Source organism: Carettochelys insculpta, chromosome 8, assembly GCF_033958435.1.
Source record: "Carettochelys insculpta isolate YL-2023 chromosome 8, ASM3395843v1, whole genome shotgun sequence".
In the NCBI taxonomy this organism is placed as follows: Eukaryota; Metazoa; Chordata; order Testudines; family Carettochelyidae; genus Carettochelys; species Carettochelys insculpta.
In genome coordinates, this window is record NC_134144.1 from 42,335,552 (window position 1) to 42,356,967 (window position 21,416).

Here is a 21,416-nt window from a genome sequence, read left to right on the forward strand (position 1 = left end):
AAATTCAGTAATTTTTGACCAGGAATATGAAATTAGAAGTAAATACATAACACTACATTTGCATTATATTTGATGTGATTTCAAAATGGTAAGATTAACATTGGTCTAGCATTAAAATTCACAAGAATAGAGAGTGACTGTTCAAAAAAAAAAAAAAAAGAGAGAGAGAAAGCCCTCAAATACTCAACAGAAATAACAGAATGCCACTGAATACACTGATTTCTTAGTAGTCTAAGAAACTTGTGAAACTTCTAAGTCACTTTGATCATCTTTAACAAAAAGTCAGCAACATATCAAAACACCAGCAGGTGGCTTCCAGGGATGAAACAGTATTGTACTTCTATACCAAGCTTAAAACAACTGGAATGTTACAATATGTCATTTGGTACACAAAAACAAAACATTTTAACCATAATATGCTTGCATTTTCCCAAAATTTATAAATATAAGCCATTTATATTAAATGTAGATCCTTCTTTGCATCCATTAAATACAATTTTCTTTGTAATGATCGTAAAGGGCTTTGATAATAAGTAGATTTTAGAACAGTGGCCCTACTTATTTGCAACAGAATACATTAGTCACAAAAGCTTTAATTTGGTAGGCAGGGTGTGTGTGTGAAAAGTAATTTGTGTGGAGTGATTATTAGCACATTGGAAGAGCTAGTAACACTTAAAGCCCTATACGTCTTGTTTTGAAATTTGTTAAAAATAACATCATGGCATTTCCACGTAACACCCTAAAAATTCTCATATTGTTCCAAACTTTATTAAAATTCCTGATCCTGCAGTACTTATTTCTGCAATATTTAGCTTACTCTGAAAGGCTGAAGGGTCATACCTGTATAGTAAAATAAGTTTGTATGTGCTAAACTCACTTATTCATAATGATTTTAAGCATGACTGTCAAATTAGTATAAAAATTACTATCACCAGTTTAAAAAAGCTTGTGATTTAATCACAGTTTTAATTGCACTGTTAAACAATAATAAACTATTAATTTCGTTTTATTATAAATATTTTGGATTTTTTCTACATTTGCAAATATATTGATTTCAATACAACACAATACCAAGTGTACCGTGCTAATTTTATACAGCTACTTTTATTACAAATATATGCACTGTAAAAATACTTTTTTTTTTGTTCAGTTTAACTCATACAATACCAGTGCAACATCTTTATCATGGAAGTGCAACTTACAAATGTAATTTTTTAACATAACCGCACTAAAAAATAACACAATGTAAAACTTTAGCACCTATGAATCAAAGCATGAAGGAGCAGGTGAACATTAAGAAAATCTAACACAAATATCTTGCAACACCAGCCATAACAGTGCCATGTGAACACTGATTATTACTTTTAGGTGATATTATAAATAAAAACCAGGCATCATTATCTCTCATAAGTGTAAACTTGTACGTTGTTTTTCAAACATAAATTTATTTGTCTTAGGGATTGAGTGAACCAAAAGTAGGACTGAGTAGACTAGTATGAGCTGCATTAATTGAAATCCATATATTTGAAAATTTAGAAAAACTTCTGAACTTTTAAAAATAAATTTAAATTGGTATTATTGTTTAATAGCGAAATTAATTGTGCGTGTTTTTTACACTGGCTAGCTTATTTTGTATTAGTTTCATACTTTGACAAGTCCTAGTTTTACGTTATGTCTTAATTTGCAGTTTTGAGGGGGCCTTTTTTTAATCAATGTGCATTTAATGGAATAAGACGTACGTGCAGCAAAACCAACAGTCAACCAATCTCTAAGTCTTTTTTGCATGACTCATATCAAGATTACAGCAGGGCATGATTATAAGCAGAAAGGTAACAAGATACATGGACAGCATAATGCACGATTTTATTGGTGGGGTTTAAAAGTTTTAGGCAATTAAACAGAAAGATGATCATCACTCAGAGGGCAACAAAACTGCATATGTCTGGTAAAGATTTATATTTACAAAAAATCCCACTAGTATTATAAAATACCAGGTTCATTAATAACATAATGCAGCTTTTTGACCTAGCACTTTAACAATGAATACAGTAAAAGATACTGTAATCAAAGCTTGCATTTTTAGAAATTACTATATGAATATTTCACATCAATGGATGTGGTTTTTTAACACTGAGAATGTTTTATATATATATATTAGATATGTAATATTATGTTTTAGTTACATACAAATTTGAATATTAAATATTCTGTTTTAATTCAGGGTAAACAGCATAAGGTCTGATACCTTATTACATGAGTAACCCTCAAGTTCAGTGGGAAAGGTCACATAGGTAAGGATTATTCTAGAAAGAAAGGATCTGCAGGATCCAGTCAGAAATTATTTTTAAAAACTTTCAAAACTAACTTTTACTTGTTAGTCTGGGTCCCTTGGAATAACTGAAAAGAGCTAAAAATGAAATAGGGCTGTGTTTTCAAGTTTGACTTGAATTATGTTATTGGGTATTCACACACAGATGAAAGTAGAAAAATTCATTACAAACTTACTAAATAACTTCTGAAAGAAATATGCTTACTAAATTGATGAGATGAATTCACTATTACCAAACTGCTAACACACAGCAAGGAAAGTGCAGATTCTTGCATTGGGTACAGTAGATTTTTGCACAGATATCTGACTGTTTAGACATTTAGAAGAAAATAAATATTGCACTACTTACATTACCTGTGCTAGTTTGGGATGAAAGACAAAGTTTACAATATATGATCAAATAAGTTATATTAATGATTGTGGCACTCCTTTCATTTGTTTGGAAAAATAAACTGAAGAACAAGTCATAGACAAGTCTCCCGGTCAACACCTTTCCCTGAGTCAGCTTTCTTCTCTCGTCTGCTTTCAGCACTGGGGAGGTGGAGGGGAGGAGAAAGGAGGAAGAATAAAAAATGTTATATATTACAGCAGGGCTATCAAAGTTTCTAAAGCATTTCATATGGGAAAAAACAAATGATCGCATTAACTTTTCATGCTGCATGGCACAAACTGGGAAGCAAGAGTGAAAAATTGCAGTGTTCCATGGTACTGATGACACTGTCCAGCATTTTAGTAGAGAGTTATGTAAAGAATGAATTGAAAGTTTGCACATGTACAAATCTGCAAACACGCATGCAAAAATAGTTGACTTTTTTTTTCCCACAAATACAACTGTTAATGATTATTTAAAACAAGGATAACAGTACAAGTTTGAGACAATACCTGAATTTTTTGAAATGGCACGAACAAGTTTTTCAGTATCTCTTTGCTATAATGTGTATTGTCATCACTCACGTATGAGGAACATTTTTGTCCAATTTATCTAAATAAACAGTGAGCAGTGCTAGCAAATCAATAGGTATTCCATGGAGACCTCAGTGTCTTCATTTCTTCATTATAAATCCAACAATTTTAATTTTAAATCTTTGATTCACTGCATGTTTATGCTGGGCTGTGTGATACCAGGGACTTTTTTTTTTTTTTTTTCTTTTAAATACAAGGTATTCCAGCCATGCACAAAGCAGATGTCAGCAGAACAGTAACAAAAAGAACATTTTCTAGCTTTGATTCAAATCCTAACAAAATTTCAATAGAAAAATGCTGCTGATTTGCCTTCTGAAAGCAATGTACGATATGTACACTGGCAACTATTTTTTCTGTCCTGAATTCTATTTTATGACCTCTTCCACAAGTCACACTTATGTGAAAGGACAGTCACTGTGGGCTCCATAAAGGAAGATTAACCTAGTCACATTAGTTAAATTTGAAGGTCCTTCCAATACACCGGAAAATCCAAGGCAAAGAATGGCAATATGCAGTTTCTGAAATACAAACCTGGAGCATACATATAACTTCACAGTAGGAATGATTCACTAGCAGAAGTGAATGAGAACTAGCCCACAGCCAAACATGATTTAAAGAACATGAACAATTTTTTAAAGAACTGTCCAAAATTGCTCCTGTAAAATTTCCTCATCCTCTGGCTAGAATGGAGGAATACTGATTTCATCTGATCAGCCCTGTCACTATGTCTGGATGAGAGAAGGCTGATACCTTGTCAGAAGATATCTTCTGACAAAAGCTTCTGTTGGCATTGGCCAGACCGCAGGGCAGATCGAAAAAAATGATCAGCTCTGTCAACAGAAAACAGCGGGACTGCCCAGCCACTCTATTGGGAAAACAGCCAACAGGAAGCACAGTAGACAAGGTTGTCTTGTGTGCCAGAAGCCCTTTCTGTAAACAAGGCCACCCCGAAACATCTAGGGTGGCTTTTTGTCAACAGCGCTCTGATGACGCAGGCATTCTTCCTCATGGGGAGCTGGGGTTCAGATGTCATCAAAAGTGCTGTGGTCTGGATGCTCCACTGGTCAACAAAACAACCATTTTGCCAATCAAACCCTCTAATCTAGACACAGCCTCTCTGGAAGAGAGTCTCTGCCCAGCAAGGCTGCCTCTGGGCCTGTCATATGGGAAGCCATCAAGAGTGGGCTCTTCCTTCTCTCTCTGAATCAGCCTGAGAAATCTGCATGGGCTGTTCTGGCTGAAAAAGATGTCTTCCTTCATGAGCCCCTCTGTGTGGTTTGGACAAGGGGGATATGGACCACCACAGCCTGGGCCAGGTCCCCAAAAGCCGCTCTGTGACACATTCAACACTGAGCTGTTTGTTTGTTTAGTGTCAGCACCACGGTGTGTTCCAAGATTCACGCGCGCTCAAACAATTTTTTTTTGTATATTTTTGATTGGACAGAGCTGCATCTTATTACAGGATCATCATTTGTTTTTATTATCCTCAGTTAGTCATACTATTTTGGTATTTTTCAGATAACAAATGAGAACAGGACTATAGACAAATGTTATATTAAATGCTTGGGTGTTTTAGGCCTAAAAGCACAAATGCAATTGCCTTCAACACAAGCCGATACATATTTTTTCTCTCTGGCTAGGGTGTGGCTCCTGGCTGCACCTAGCCCCAGGGAGCTGCCCCACCCCACTCCAGCTACCAGGAAGCAGGCGCCATGGGTGCTTCCCGCCCAGAGCCCTGGGGAAGCTGCAGCAGCCCCAGGAAGGTAGCAGCTGCGGGCATTCCCAGCCTGGAGCCCCAGGAAAGCAGCAACTTCTGAGCCTTGGGGAAGCGGCAGCCGCAGGTGCCCCAGCCCCCAAGGGCCTAAAAAGGGACACTTTGTCCCTTTTAAAAAAATAAGTCAGGATGCCTTTTTGGTGTCCAAACTAATACAGGATGGATGGTCACCCGATCTCTGGCAAAACACATTTGCCAGCAGGAAGCAGAAGATTGTCATGCTATTCCTTTAATTACCTGGCCTTTTCCAGTGTAACTTTTTTACCATCGCATTCATTCGTTTGTGTTCAATTCTTTTATATCCACTTGGAATCAAACTGTGTCTTCACAATGTCAGCATAATTTCCACTGAAGTCAATGGAAGGTACCCCCATGTATCTGGGGGCAGAATTTGACCCTTATTTAGCTTTGTTTCTGTTAGATCATAACTAAGTATGAGATGAACTTACTTTTGTTTACAAAGAACAAAAAATGAAAAGTTTGTGTTCTTGATCGCCATAGACCTATGAGAACAGGCTGAGGGATTTGGGCTTGTTTAGTTTACAGAAGAAAAGATTTAGGGGTGATTTAATAACAGCCTTCAACTTCCTGAAGGGGAGCTCTAAAGAGGAGTGTGAGAAACTGTTCTCAGTGGTGTCAGATGGCAGCACAAGACTAATGGTCTGACGTTGAAGAGGGAGAGGTGTAGGTTAGACATTAGGAAAAACTACTTCACCAGCAGGGTGGTAAAGCATTGGAATGCATTGCCTAGAGAGGTGGTGGGTTCTCCATCCCTTCAGGTTTTTAAGTCCTGGCTGGGATGGCTTAGTGAGGGTTGATCCTGCTTCAAGCAGGGGGCTGGACTAGATGACTTCCTGAGGTCCCTTTGAGCCTTATAATTCTATGATTCTATAAATCCACTTCTGTATTCTATCCAGGCAGCTGAGACGAGCTTAACCACAGCAGGCTTTGGATTTCATAGGTACACATTGGGCATTTACCATATGAAGGTTTTTTATTGTTAAAACCTAGAAGTAAAAACCAAAGGCCCTGATCCTCCAGTTCTTATTCACATTAGTATAGACTTCAGGCCCATACCCTAAATCTTAGACTGGACAGAAGAAATGTAAACAATCACCAGGAAACAATGAATAGTCATGAAGGTCAAATTATCTTCTGAGAGTCACATTATGCAAACTCACTAATGTCATCTGAGCCAAAGTCTCTGCCGACATATTTGGTGCAGGTCGGTTAAGGTGCACTCAGATATTTCAGGTGAGAATTTGGCTCATATAATTAATTTCTCTCTCTCCCCTGCTTGCCCCCAAACACACACTGGTTATTACTGTTTTTTAAAAATGGTACCAGTGGTATGCATGGCACTCAGTAGAGAACAGAGACCCTGGCCCTGCTGTGAAGAGTTTACAACTTGGCTTCCGAAACTGGGGGGGAGGGGGCGTCAGGTGACCCAGCCCACCCACCCCCCAGTCATGTCCTGCCACTCCAAGAAAGAGCCAGCCCTTGCTTCCAGCTTTCAGCTCTTGGCATTTTACCTGGGCGACCCGGAACACTCACTATAAAAGTGGGCAGCCGGCAAAGGCCCATGTGGAGATAGCTGCCTCCAGCAAAGGTGAGTGTGGATTGCGGGGGGGGTATGTCTACAATGGCTATGTCTACACTAGCGAAAAACTTCGAAATGGCCATGCAAATGGCCATTTCAAAGTTTACTAATGAAGCGTTGAAATACATATTCAGCGCCTCGTTAGCATGCTGGCGGCCGCGGCACTTCGAAATTGACGCGGCTCACTGCCGCGTGGCTCGTCCAGACAGGGCTCCTTTTCGAAAGGACCCCAGCTACTTTGAAGTCCCCTTGTTCCCATCTGCTCATAGGAATAAGGGGACTTCGAAGTAGCCGAGGTCCTTTCAAAAAGGAGCCCCATCTGGATGAGCCACGCAACGGCGAGCCGCATCAATTTCGAAGTGCCGTGGCCGCCCGCATACTAATGAGGCGCTGAATATGTATTTCAGGGCTTCATTAGGAAACTTTGAAATGGCTATTTGCATGGTCATTTCGAAATTTTTGGCTAGTGTAGACACAGCCTATGTGTTTAGACGACAGGCTGGCGGTTCCTGGCTTTGGGGGAGGGGAGGGGCTCAGGCAGGCGGCTCAGAGCCAGCTGGGGTGGCTGGCCGGCCTGTGGTTAAAAATAGAGGTGGGGGGGCATGAGGGTTTCTCAAAAATCAAAAGGGGGGCATGATGCTGTAAAGTTTGGGAACCACTGGGTTACAACCTACATTTAAATGCAGAAGAATCTAGATCTGTAATACTTGTCACTCATAAGTTTTATGTTCAAGATCAGCTTCTAGTGGAGGTAAGGAGGAAAACTCCTGGAAGCTCCCCATGCTTAAAAAGAGAAATAAAGGCTCAGTAATAAAGTTCTAAGCACACTGCTACCCATTGGAATAAGCCTCTGAGCCAGATTATTTCATTATGAACTGAGTTCTGAAATCCAGCATTTAACCTGAGCTGGCTGTTAAAAGACAACCCCTAAATGCAGAGGGTTAGAGCACCTTTGCATTGGTTCACTATAAACTTTTCTCCTGGGCCGCTGGAGCGTGGAATCAAAGCAAATCTACTTTGATTGTGGCCTTAAGAATTCATATAGAGGGCAGGAGACAAAATCAGAGCCAAATTTCAATTCTGATTGTTAGTAAATTTCTGCTAACATGGAGTACATGATAAGCTGGGCTATGGAGAACTAAAATGAAGATTCTTGGTCACCAACTGCTCATCTTGTTTATGCTGATTATGAAAAGGAACAACAGTAAAAAAGCAGCATGCCATTTTGGGGTGACAAAATTCAGGATCCAGCTAAGTGACACTACCTGATCTTTTTCCACTACTTCATCTGTTCCCAAAGCAATTAAATAGCAGGAATATATCTTGGATTTAAAAATTTAGGGTATAAATTTTGGATTAAACCAGTAATTATTGCTGGACAAATTACTATTAAAATTACTATAGTGAGTAAACTCAATTTCTCACTTCAATAGGCGACTTGATTCTATAAAACCGTGACAAATGTTTCTAGCCCTTATAGACCTGTTCAAATATCATAAAATAAACTGATGATTTTCACATAAGAATATTAACCTGGATCATGGATTTTCTATTCGTCGCCCCAAAAATTACATTTATAGTAAGTCAGTTGGGTTTCCAGAAGACACTATTTAAAATGGGAAAATGCAATTACGGTGGAGGTTGAGGGACAGGCTCTTACCTTTGGGGAATCAGCTTCTAGAGTGATTAGGAAGGGGAGCTTATGATAGAAATGTGATATGAAACAATTAAGTAGAAAATCATGTTAATTTAAAAGTTATGGAAATAGAAGAAGATATCTGTTACAATATATTCTTTACAGTTAACATATCTACTCACTCATAATCTGTGGCAAGGATAAAAATGTTCTCTTCATTGTATAATATAACTGGATTATACTTGAACCTTTGTGCTAACAGGAAATTACATTTAGCTGCTTTGCAAATGGGGAGTGAGGGGGGTGAAGGGCAACAAATTTGCCAGTCCTCTGGGCAAGGTGGGAGAGGGCCTGCACACCTGGAAGGGGCAGGGCCTCAGCCAGAAAGGGTGGGGCTGGGGCAGCTGGCCCTCAGTATCACCCAGAGTGCACCATGCCCACCTGCCCTGAGAGCAGTCTGGAGCACACAGTGGTGATTTAAAGAGCCCCCGGGCTCTTTAAATGGCCATCCCTGCTCCTCTGGTAGTGACAGCAGTGGCTGGGAGCTCTGGACCCTTTTGAATCACTGGGCCTCAGGACAACTGTCCCCCTCCCTGTAGGAGGGCCTGCCTGAAAATATTCTGCAATGATAATGCAGAAAATGAAAGAGACGTTTACTGCAACTTCAAGAGTTGTACTCTGCCCTAAATATATGTGTGTAATGCTCATTAACAGTAATGGGTGCTGCCTGTGAACATTTCAGTTACAGCAATGACCATGTTGTCTTTATTCAAAGAATGGAATCACAATGCTATGTGATTTCCACATGTTATCAGTCTGTGGGTTGTTATACAAGCATCAGGAATGCTGAACTATATAATTTTCCACTCTCATATACATGTATTTGTGATGCTCTAAGGTGATAAGAGTTTATACCACTCAAAATATTTTAATTAAACTGTCAAAAACAACACTTCAAGAAATACACTTACTGGTACCTACAGATCTTTTGTATTTCCTCATTTTTTCATTTTTTTTTTAAATCAATTGTTTTGCTTGGCCCCAAAACATGAACTTTAGCATACTAACAACTTTAAAATTAAAACCTTTTAGAAGGAAAGCTTGACTCCTTATCCTTTGCATTCTCTGAGGTTATCAGCAGTGTCTTCCATACAGCAGTTTTTGCCATTTCATCAGAAATATTTATCACAGATGGATCATCTCTATAGGAAAATGAACATACAATATCATGAGTGATCAGTCTTTGTTTTCTATATTACTACACAATAGGACTTGTCACTGATGATTATAATGATAAAAAATATATGAATGTGTAAACAATTACCCTAAAAATTAGTAATAATTATTAGCAACTTCGCACTCTATTGCCACTTAGTTAGTCCTTTAACCTCGCAAAATTTTGTACAAGAATGAATTAATTCATCCTAATAACATCTATAAGGTAAGTTAGCATCACCATCAATTTATAAATGTGGAAAATGAAAACAGAGAGGTTATGCAAGTGCCCTAAGGGCACAGAACATATCAATGGACTAAAACAGAAGACCTCCTAGCACCCTGATCAATTCACTAGATCAGTGTTTCTCAATGACTGGTCTGGGGACTGAGGAGACAGTCTCAAAAATCTCCTTGACACAGACAGCCAACCAGCCCCTCGGATTAGAAAGATTACAAAACATTGCTCTAAATTATACCAACCAACTCAAAGTGCAAGATGTAGTGTTTTAAAACCACTGCAACAATGGAGTAATTAATTTTTAATTTTTTCAAAATTAATATTCTATTAAAATAAAGAAGTATTTCAAAAAACAGGTCTCCTGAACCGTTTACTTACATCCTTAGCTTTACTGGTTCTGGTCCAGAGTCAAAACAGTAGGACTATGGACTTAACCTGACATGTATTTATTTTTAAAGCATTAAGGACCTCAGTGTGTGTGATAGCACAACACTAAGTACTGTACATCCTTTATACTTTCTTTGTACAAAGATCCAGGCTTGGTGTATTCTACAAAGTGGCTTCCAAGTTTTCTGCACCAGTTTACCATACTAGTGCCTTGACTGTGTCTGTGGCTTCCTAGGGTATGTCTGCAGAGCACTTAGACACCTGCTACTGGTCCACACCAGTTAATCCAGGCTCATAGGGCTGGGCTGCAGCCCAAGCTCTGGGGACCTCCAACCCTGCTCTTGCTGTGGGTGCATCAAGAGTCAGCACAGATATGCACCATTAGCAGCCTGATCCTGCAGTCTTTTCACAGGCAAACCCTTCAGTGATATATGAGGACTGCTGGATCAGATCCCAAATCAAGGAGATGGAACCGAGGACACAAAAGCAAGAAGCATGAGGTCTGAGTTGCAGATCTGTGATCTGCTAGCTCAGATGCCTATTTTCTCTTGGCAGGACAGATTTCATTCTATACCCAGGTTAAGAATTGTCACAGTATTGTGGTCGGTCAGTGTTGTATACTTTTCTGAATTTTGCTTACCTCGGACCCAAGTTAATAAAAACTATCTTTTACCTGTAATGACCTTCAAGTGGTAACTGAACAGTCCCCTCTTCTTCCATTGCTAACATGCTTTGTTCTTCCTACGAGGAAGAAATGTAGATGTGAGAGACAAAATGATAGTCTGCAAATGGATCTTTTCATTTCTGTTATAACATTTCTTTCGTCCCGAGACAGAGTGAAATGGAGGACACATGTAGATGACTCATGCTCCACTCGGCATACATGGGTTTAAAAAGATAGTCCTTCTTTTCTGTAATATTAAATATTTACAAGCGTTCTTTAAAACAGAAGATACAGTTCCAATTGCTTTTTGTGTTTGAAACATCTGATGCTAAGAGTAATATTTTTAAAGGCTAATTCCTCACTTAATAGCATTTTTTATGCTATGCAGAAAAGTTTCCTTTGTAATAGTACATATTTCACCAAGAATGTATATATCAGCTTTCAGTGCTGGGTAAGAGCAGACATTTTGAGGTCACACTGATAAGCAAGCAAGAATCAGATTCAGATACCAGATTTATGAGTGCATGCACAACTTTACAGTGAATGAAACAAGGCTCCAAAATTAATTTTAGGGGAACACAAAAGGGACCTGGGAATGCCAAGGGCTGAGGAGAATGAGGAGGTCCATTCAAATCAGTTGGTCAAATAGTTGCAAACTCATGAAACATTTAACTCAAAACAAAACAAAAACAAAACAAAAAACAAAAACCCCAAACAACCTCCTAAAAGCAACATAGGCTGTCTACAGTGAAAGGGTAATAGACATTTCAAGCATCTACTGGCCTTAATCCCTTTCTGAGCTCAAACCCAGAGTCCCTCTCAAATATATTCCAGGCTTAAGAGAGCAGCTCATCAAAGTGATAGTGTTTCTACCACATGGACTCAGGCAAGTGCTTCAAAGTTAGGTGTGCCGGCAATGACCAATGGTTGCAATCATATAAGCTTGTGTTAACCCAGCACCTCACAACCCCAAAAAAGCCTGAATCACAAGAAATTAGTGCCTTAGGTAACCACTAACCCAAAGGTAATGGTAAAGTGTGTTATTTTCATATTGGGGAGAGAAGAGGAGCAGAGTAGAAACAGGCTTGCTCTTTTTGCCTTTTATGGATGACCTCCTAATAAACAATCCCCACATTTATAAGGTAGATTGAGATTGCCCAATATCAACAAAGGCTACGTCTTCTCTTCCGAGAAGATTGATGCTGCCATGGTTGATCTTCCAGAATTCAATTTAGTTTTTCTGGAAGGGATGCGCTAAATTGAACTTATAGTGTGGCTATGTCACTGCCAGTATTCCTACCCCTTGCTAGGAGAAAAGACAATAGGTGGGATCGAATACTCCCATTGACCTCCTGCAGCGGAAATGCCGTGGAAGTCCAAATTAAGATGTGTTGACTTCAGGTACATAAGTAACATAGCTGGAGTTGCACACCTTAATTTGCCCAAAGGGAGGGCTTCCAATGGGTGGCAGGCACTGTGACACCACCCTAAGACAGAGTACCCATATGCCCCATTGTTAACTTGGCACTCGCTATAATGACCGTATCATTTTCCTCAGTGAGGGAATTCAAGCCTCACCAAAATTGAAATTTGTCTCCTTACCCATTTTACTACAAATCTATAAAAAGTCACCATTTTTATTTTTATGCTGAGAAATGTCTGACTCAAAATGTCCTATGTGATTAACTCTGAAATGGCTTCCAAAGAAATGCTATGTATGCAGAAAGGATAATAATATACAGAAGAAAACTGCAAAACAGTGGGGAAAATTGCTCTAGAAATGTAGGGCAACATAAATTATGAAATTTTGATCCATCAAACAAGTTTTTAGATCCTGTCAAGTTTATTTATATTGTTGTGGGTAGAATATTTCTATTTTTAAAATCTGTGTGATAGCAACTCTCCAATTAATTCTTTAGACTACATGTCAGAAGTTTTATTACTAGTTAATTTTGTCATTTCCAGGCTTCACAGCTTTGTAAGTTTTTGACAGTCAAGCAGGTTTAATGATAGCTCCAAATATTTAGAAATGCCAAAACATGTAAAAATAACCTCTCGAAATAGACAGTGACTGAAATAAAGTAGCAACAGTAGGAAAAAAAAAAAAAAAAGATTTTCCCAGTATTGTTTTCTGATACGATGCTATCTGGAGGGTAAAAGAAAGTGACACACAAGCAAAACATGGGATGATGTGGAAAGGGTTCCTTTCTAACAATCCAGGACAATTAGAAGGGTGCTTTGATTGCTTAACATTAGTTTGAAGCAAAAGACAATAGATTTGGACTCAAACCTCTAAGCTGCCTTGGCGTTTCTGCTACAGTTTGCAGTAGAATGAGCTGTGCATTTTAAATTTCATTCTGATAGGTTTAGACACATACTGAACATAGTAAATATGAAAAATTCAGATATTTATCACTTTATATATAGCACCGTTGCTATTCAAATTATTTCATAAACATTAATATTCACTATGCATCAGTGAGAGAGGACAGTAAATTTTATCCACATTCTACAAATGGTTAAACTGAGCTAGAGAAGCTAAAGCCCAGATTTTTAGAATACTTAGGTGTCACTTTGTTCAGTGTTGCGATGCCTGAGTTAGGAGCCTATATACCACTGTAAAATGGAATTAGGCACAATCCAGTTCAGAGCCAAAGGAGCTTAGGCACCTGAGATCTGAAATTACTTTTAAAAATTAGATTCAGCTTCCTAAATCAGTTAGCGACACAATGCTGAGCACAACAATAGCTAAATCACATTAAAAATCCAGGCCTAAGTGAATTTGTCTAAAATCACAATAGAAAACTGTCACTTCCAGGATCACTTCCAGTTCCTTGGCCTGTGTTCAAATCACTAAACCAGAGGGTGGCCAGGTGTTGGGTTTTTGACCAGACTCGCCGGTCAAAAAGGGACCGTGGTGGCTCCGGTTACACCACTGGCCAGGCAACTAGAAGTCCAGTCGGGATGGGCCTGGCAGGCTCCCTAACTAGCTCTGCATGGCTCCCCAGATGCAGCAGCATATTCCTTGGCTCCTAGCAGAGATCTGGCCACAGGGACTCTGTGCGTTGCCCTCACCTCAAGTGCCAGTAGCTCCCACTGGGTCACAACCAACACCAATGGCAGCTATGGGAGCAGCACCTCCGGGCAAAGCCAGTGCACAGAGCCACCTAACTGTGCCTCCACCAAGGAGCTGAAAGACATGACACCACTTACAGGGAGCAGCCTGAAGTAAGTGCCATCCAGAGACAACGGTCCTCACCCACTCCTGCATCACAACCTCCTGCTCAAGCTTGGAACCACCTCTTACACCCCAAACTCCTTATCCCTGGCCCCACCTCACCCCAATTCCAACGTTCCTGTCTGCTCAGCCTGCAGCGCCCTCCCACATGCCAAATCCTTTAGCATACCCCCCAGCCCAGAGCCTACCTGCCTCCTTCACCCTAAACCCCACCTCTCCAACCCTTCCCCAGTGCGAGATTTGTAACTTTAATATGATGTAATCAAGGCCAAAGGACTGACACAGTTAAGTGTCACATGGAAATGATTCAGCTTTAAAAAATGTGGGATAAATAATTCAAGGAAAAATTGATGCAGAAGAATAAGTAAGTAAACAATCAAATCCCAACCTACCTCTTTTTCTGCGTCTTCAAGTTTCTTTTTCTTGCTTTCAGGCATCAAATCATCCAACCAGCTTAGCTCCCGTTTGGTAAAAAATAAATCCATGAGTTTTCTGACAAACACCAAAGCTAAAACCTGGTCAAGACATTTATTTCAATGGTCAAGGTATTGCAGGCAAACAGAAATGCTGAACACTTTCAAAAAGTGATTGTTTTTAAATTTGTGGTCAAGAAGCATGCACAGCGCAAGCAACATTTGAATGTTACACTGTCTACTCTGCTTTGCTTCCAGACACTAGGGTGGTATATCATCCAAGAGGGAAGGTGAAATTTTACTCTTTATTTTGGAAGTGCCAAAGAATTTTTCATTGTTTGGGAAATTTATTTATTACAGCTCAGAATATTCTTGGCCAGTTCATCTTCACTGCGATTCTCTAAAACAACATGCGATTCTGATCTCTTTTTTATGTCAATAATATAATTAAGAAGAATTGATTTCAGCAACAAAAACAGGGGGGCTGCCAGCCACAACAGGCCCTGGGCCCAGGTGGGAGGAGGGCCCTGCTCTGCACCTCTGCAAGGGGCATGGCAAAGGGAAGAAGAGGCGGGGTCTAGGGCAGCCAGCCCTTAGAACATCCTGGACCACAGCGCTGGTTCCCCCCCAAACCCCCCCACAACAATCACAAGGAGCAGTGGAGCACTGCTGCCGGGGCACTTCAAAGGGGTCCAGACCTCCAGCTGTGGCTGCTGCCAAAGTAGCAGGCATGGCAGCCGGAGCTCCAGGCCCCTCTGAAGTCCCAGGCCCTGGGGCAAGTGTCCCCTGCTTCCCTCTGACCCATCGTCAGGGCTGAACAGAATCAATTGGGTTATTCATTTCCACAACACAAAGCTATGAACAGAAAAGGCCATGTCTACATTTACTGGGTACTGATGCTGCTAAGACTGAGGCATAAGGTAAGTTAAAGGGAGACACTCTCCACTAGATGCAGTGTGGTATAAACACTGTACTAAGTTGACCTAAGCTATGTTGACTCCAGCCAAGTTATTCACATAGCTAGAGTAGCATAACTTAGGCTGACTTACCCCAGTAATGTAGACAATACCAAAGTCTCTCCAGGCATGAAACCCATTTACCGAGTGGATATTCTTAGTATAAACCAAGCAAATCGGAAAAAAAAATCAGCAGTGTCAAAGAGTATTATAAATAACCAAATCCTACTCACCTTTCTCAGGGCTATTCACATGTATAAACTGAATGAAATTTGATCCAAACAAGGTTTATACAGAATTTCACTTAGATCATACACTGTGAAGCTATCCTTAACTACAGTTTGAACCAAACCTATAATTAATTCTATGATCTTTTTGGAAAAATAAAAGAACATTTTCTTACCATCATGGGAAAGACAATGGCAGCTCTTGAAACCTTTATAACCCACAAGAGGACAAGACAGCTCAGCTGAATTATGGTGAAGAGGTGGACTTTTCGAAGAGGAACATGCCTCAGATAAATAAAATCTGGTTGATGCTTTGCAGGCATCCAAAATAACTTTATTCTATCAAAAAGCTAGAAGAGATGTAAAGCATGGATTTTAGGTGCTAGCTTCTAGGAAATCTGTAAGCAACTGAATGGGTCTTATGAGGGCAAGTGTCAGGCAACCTTAATAAAAGATAACATAACCAGCCATGCCAGTAATAAATTAAATTCAAAATAAATGGGACACTGTCAATTATTTCCACATTTTGTGACAAATAACCTCTAAAATATCTAGAACTGAAGGAGACGCTTGCTTCTTTCCCTTTGAGTTTGCTTACTTGGTGCTCTTCACCATTTTGTTGACAGTGCCCAGGCTCTTCAAGAGTGCATCCACCTCAATGCTTTTCACAGACTGCTAAAGCTAGCCAATTTGGGGGAGTTCATGTAGGCTGGGTATACGTGTTTTTAGTACATCATTTCACTTTGCATCAGTATATGAGAAATAGTCTTAGTACCAGATCATGAGCTGCAGCTGTGGAGTGCTGGACTCAGCTCAGAAAAGTGGGATGTTACAGAGCTGTTGGTACTCCCACCATCCTTGGCGAGCTCTGGGCTGGCACAGGCCCAGTGTGCAGACTGTTGCCAATGATATTCCAGCTGCCAACTGCCTGCAGGGCCATTCCAGCAGTGGGGAATCACAGGATCACTCCGTTTCCCCTAAGCCATACTCACCGTGATGGGAGCGAGTGGGAGGGTGGCACAAGTAGCTACCACAGGTGCTCGTCCCTATCTGAGAGATCCCTTACACGTGGGGGCAGGGGGGCGGGACTCATGAGTTCAGCTATACCAGCTTTAGAGCAGCTAAACAAAGGATTGGTGCACTTGTCAAGACAAAGCGCAAGGGGATGTTCACCATTACTAGCAGCAGCAACACAAACTGAAAAGGCAGCCAGCAGGAAGCTGTAAAAAGGGAAGAACCTGTGCAACAGTGTGCTGCTCTGAGGCCCACCCAAAACTCCCTTTAAATAATCACCAGAGGAGCAGAAGAATCATTATATATCTTTTAATTTCCACATATACTCTTTGAAAAAGAAAATTGATTTTTGTCTTAAAATTAGTCACTTCCAGGAAACGAAATTTGACAATGTCTCATTAAGTTTCTATAGGGAAGGGAAATAATAGGAAAAAAATGACTATTTTAAAAGTAAACACAATCGCTAAACCTACGTGTGCTTTTCTTATACTCCATTTTACCTGAATTCCCTTTAGAGATGAAGCACCCATGTAAAGAAATACCCCATAGAGTACTGGCATAGGAATAAACTGCACAGGTGAGAAAAACAAGAAGAAAAGAGCATCATAAATATCAGTTCATGTATAAAGGTATTTTAAATAGTTTTAATTTAAAGAGATATATCCCTGAATTAATCAAACCAGACTAATGCCCTTAAAATTAGTAGAGTTAGTCTGTGTTTACAGTTGTGCAAAAAAAGAACAGAATCTGGTCCAAAAATCCTTTTGGATCTAACAACTAGCAACAACTACTCACTCTTTTCAAGAACTAATACAAATGCCCGGAAAATAAACGTGTGAGAGTTTGTATATAAAATAATCAGGTAGCTTTCATGTAAAATATTTTTGAGAATGTGAGCTGAAAATTACAACCAATACGCTCAGAAAAAGCATCTAAGATTACACTTGTTTCATACCGTAAATCAAACAAAAAAATACTACCATGAATGGGAAATTTCTGAGTTGTTAGCACAGTCTTGCAAGCACAGTGCAGAAGTGTTTTGCAACATTTTGTGAGTAGGACTTTCAAGAGAAAATGTGCAGATGCTTTGTGGTACAAAGTCTGTGGGCAGGGAAATCTTCCCATACTTAGGCATTAGTTTTAAATGCAATGTACACCACACACTTCTTTTGTGAACTACGCTTAACATTATATTGAAAAGAGAATTACCCACAAATAAATGCATTAAACAGTCTATTTCTTTCATAATGACCATGCACAAGCTCTATGAAGTCAATGTCAAAATTCCCATCAATTTAATTAGAATGAGGAATTTGCATTACTGATATTATTAAAAATCATATACACATACGCTCATTGGAAACCCTCCCTTTTTAACACTTTCACAAATCACACAATGTTCTTAGGTTATCCAAGCACTGAACAAAGTCAGTTGCTGGTGTAATTTAACCAGACTTTGGTTTTTAGATTAATATTTGCCACTAATTCAAGGCTAAGCTAATGGTGAAACCCTGAGCTCTCTGGCATCAGTAACAGAACTCCCACTGACCTCAGTATGGCTGAAATTTCACCCTGAGAAGTTTTACTTAAAATATTAAAATGTCCCTACCTATTTTATTATGAATGTTAAAAAGATTGATTGTTTTCACACACAGACCTATTATTGCAACATATGATACTGGTTAACACTGTACAGGTTGAACCTCTCTAATAGAGCACTCTGGTCTGGCAACATCTGTGGAGTGGCATGATTTTAGTTAGCTGGATGTCCACTTATCACGGCTGTGGCCAAGTTTCCTGTGGTCCCATAAAGTTTGTTTACAGACACTAGTCCTGGCTCTCAGTGCTCTGTGCTGTTATTTAGCTCTAATTTACCCCTAAATGTCTTCTAAGAGTCCACTAAGGAGTGGAAGTGTTGGTACTGCTGCTAGTCAATATTGACCTCCCATGATTTGCAAATTCTCTGGTTCAGCACGGGTCAGGTCCTGAGGGTGCCGGACTAGAGAGGTTCAACCTGCGTCTAAAAGCATAATAAAAGACAAAAAGCACAATTAGAACTGAATTTCTGTATACACTACTATTCACTTAATCTTTCAAAGTATATTACCTTAAGAATACTTGTCAAAAAGACAGATGAACCCATTAAGACAAAGATCATAAGCCCTGTAACTCTTTGTTCCCGTATTCCAAGAAATTTGGGTTGCTCTCCTGGAGCAGAGCACTCAGATTCCAGTTTCAAGCTATTCACGTGGGAAATAGAAAGGACAGTGGCTGCAACAAACCATGGTAATCCCATAATGGAGCACACTCCAAGCATGACAGCCACCATCAACAAGTCGAGATGGTATCCACACCCTTTCTGTGAAAAAAAAAAAAAACCAACAACAATAGCAAGATGTAAAATGGCATCCAAATTAAGGAAAGCTCGAGCAGCAGGCATACCTAATTCACACTGTCCAGGGGACCTTGGGCCTGAGAGGTGCACCAGGGAGTGAGGTCTGAGCACATGGTCTTAACTGGTTCCACCCACCTGCTCTCCTGGCGCTCCAGCTCAGAAGCAGAGTTCCATTGTGGGTTTCAGCCCTGCTTCTCCCACTCCCTGGCTGAAGTGCCAGGTGGGAAGATGGGGCAGAGTGAGCCCTCAATCCTGCTCTCTGGCTGGAGGGCTTAGAGGAGCAAGGTTAAACCACCTGCTCTGATCCTGTTCTAGTGCTGGATGGGTGGGCAAAGCAGGCAAGCACTGGGCACAAGGTTAGTGATGGGGGCTGCAGGGCTTGGTCTGGGTATAAAGTGGCTGGGCCCTGGCCCCCTAAAGCCCATCCACAGCTACGCCCCTAGTTCAAATTATTACTAAAAAATGTGACATGCTATGTGCCAATATGACAACGTGTCCAACATCCTGTTCTGATGCAGCAGTAAAGGTCATGCAAATAACACGAATGTACTGAACCAGATTCTTGCCCGTAAATTCATGCAGATGGCTTAGGATGTAAAAATAGTAACGCAAACCATTTTCAAACAAACTTAGAAGCGTTTGCTACAGAGACTACCAAAGAAAACTCTAAGGCACACTTTATTCAGAATTTGCCATGGAAAATATAAAAAAGGGGGGAAAATGATTTGTAAGCAGACAATTTCTTTCTGAAGACAAGTTTTCATTCTAAACACAGAGTGGGCTTTTTGAAACACAAATCGCAAACATGAAAATGCCATTTTAATTAATTTATTTTGTTTACAGTGGGAAACATCTTCATATGAAGTAAATCAAAGAAAAAAGCATACTCTATCCCCCTTCACTATCTCAGCATCTTACATCTAAGACGTGCCTAGCAAAACACAGAAATGTGTTAAAGATTAGTTCTATGCACACGCGCACTCAAAGAAGTTTAAATCTAAATCCTGAGGGAGAGACCTTCTTTACCTCCTGACACATTTTGGAAAAAAAATTTATGCACTAATGCATACAGAATCAGAGCATTTTTCCCTGGATACAAGGAAACTGACATATGGGAGGACAAGAAAGCATAGCAACAGGTGATGCTACACCAGACCCCAGCAAAACTAATATGCAGCAAGACAAGAGGGCAGCCAGGAGAACCATCTGACTCCCAGATGCCTGTGCTGAAAAAATACATTCCAAAGCTTGGCAGCAGTCTCCTGCATCTGTCAAGTTAATCACATGCAATGCTATGGATTGACATGAAGAGTCAGGCTGACAAAAAGGGCAAAAAAAGAACATATCAAATGTCACAATCATCGAAGAAAAGGCAGCGTACAGTGAAGGACGCCAATACATTTGCTAACGTGATCTGGGATTGGATTGCTGTTTATTAAAAGCATGTCAAAAATAGGCTTAAATTTGCTGCATATGCAAGTACAGAAACCTGCTGTTGGATTTTGCCCAGCAGCTTTTCAGAGAGGTGATGCCCCTTTCTCCCCTCTCCATCTGTAGCCAGAACAGCTTCCTGCTGGATATGTTGTTCTAAGATTCCCTTTTGCTTCTAAAGTTCAGTTTTTATACTTCCTCCTCCAAGAAGAAAGGGGAGGGAAGGGAAGAGAAAAAGCGTTTGTGGAGAAATTCAAAAGCTACTGAAAGGCAGAGAGGGAACAAAGTGACAAGAAAATACCACCCCCTTTCAACAGAGTCTCAAAACTAAGCCCACCAATAGACGGTGTCTGGATTTCAAGAAATATTAGACATTTAGATGAAGTAAAAGCTCTTCAGCAAGAGCTTAACTTAAAGGATGTGTTTAAGTTCCAGTTGAAATCAATGGATCTTAAGCAGATGCTTAAAGTAAAATGACATCTACTTAAGTGCTTCCACTTGAGATGTATACTCAAAAAAAAACACTTTAAAAGACTTGTGTGAGAATCTCTAAAGAAGAATACAAATTATATATACAAAATGAATATACTTGCTCAATGTCTTTAGTTCATTGAAAAACACTGCTAAATAATGCATAGTAAGTTAACTGCGATTGAGAGGTACTGACAGTATATTACATAAATCAAAGCAAGAAGGTAAAGTAGACATATGACCTTTTGACTGAATACCTTTAGTTTGTGTTCTTTTCTGTTGATGATAACAGCTGTAATCTGCTGGTCCATAAAGATAAGGATAGTACAAAGCAGAGCTGGAATTACAGCAGCTAAAATTGTCCACCAAGGATTAGGCCCCAGAGGAGAGATAAACCAACCACGATCATCTCTGGTGGGCTACAAAAACATAATGTCATATACGACCAGTTCAGAGTTCTAG

At 39.9% G+C, this 21,416-nt stretch overlaps 1 protein-coding gene across 2 annotated transcripts in view; it reads right to left on the bottom strand.

The window, feature by feature from the left end:
* Positions 1–2,793: 2,793 nt before the first annotated feature.
* Positions 2,794–21,416, bottom strand: part of SLC4A10 (solute carrier family 4 member 10) — a 199,365-nt gene continuing 180,742 nt past the window's right edge. For both annotated transcript variants that reach the window (XM_075001902.1, XM_075001901.1), the window contains exons 18-25: positions 21,212–21,373; positions 18,765–19,016; positions 17,158–17,226; positions 15,820–15,993; positions 14,440–14,562; positions 10,819–10,886; positions 9,388–9,504; positions 2,794–2,860 (exon numbers count right to left, since the gene is read on the bottom strand). In XM_075001902.1, coding sequence (XP_074858003.1) covers positions 2,794–2,860; positions 9,388–9,504; positions 10,819–10,886; positions 14,440–14,562; positions 15,820–15,993; positions 17,158–17,226; positions 18,765–19,016; positions 21,212–21,373 — 1,032 coding nt within the window. The remainder of the gene's footprint in view (positions 2,861–9,387; positions 9,505–10,818; positions 10,887–14,439; positions 14,563–15,819; positions 15,994–17,157; positions 17,227–18,764; positions 19,017–21,211; positions 21,374–21,416) is intronic.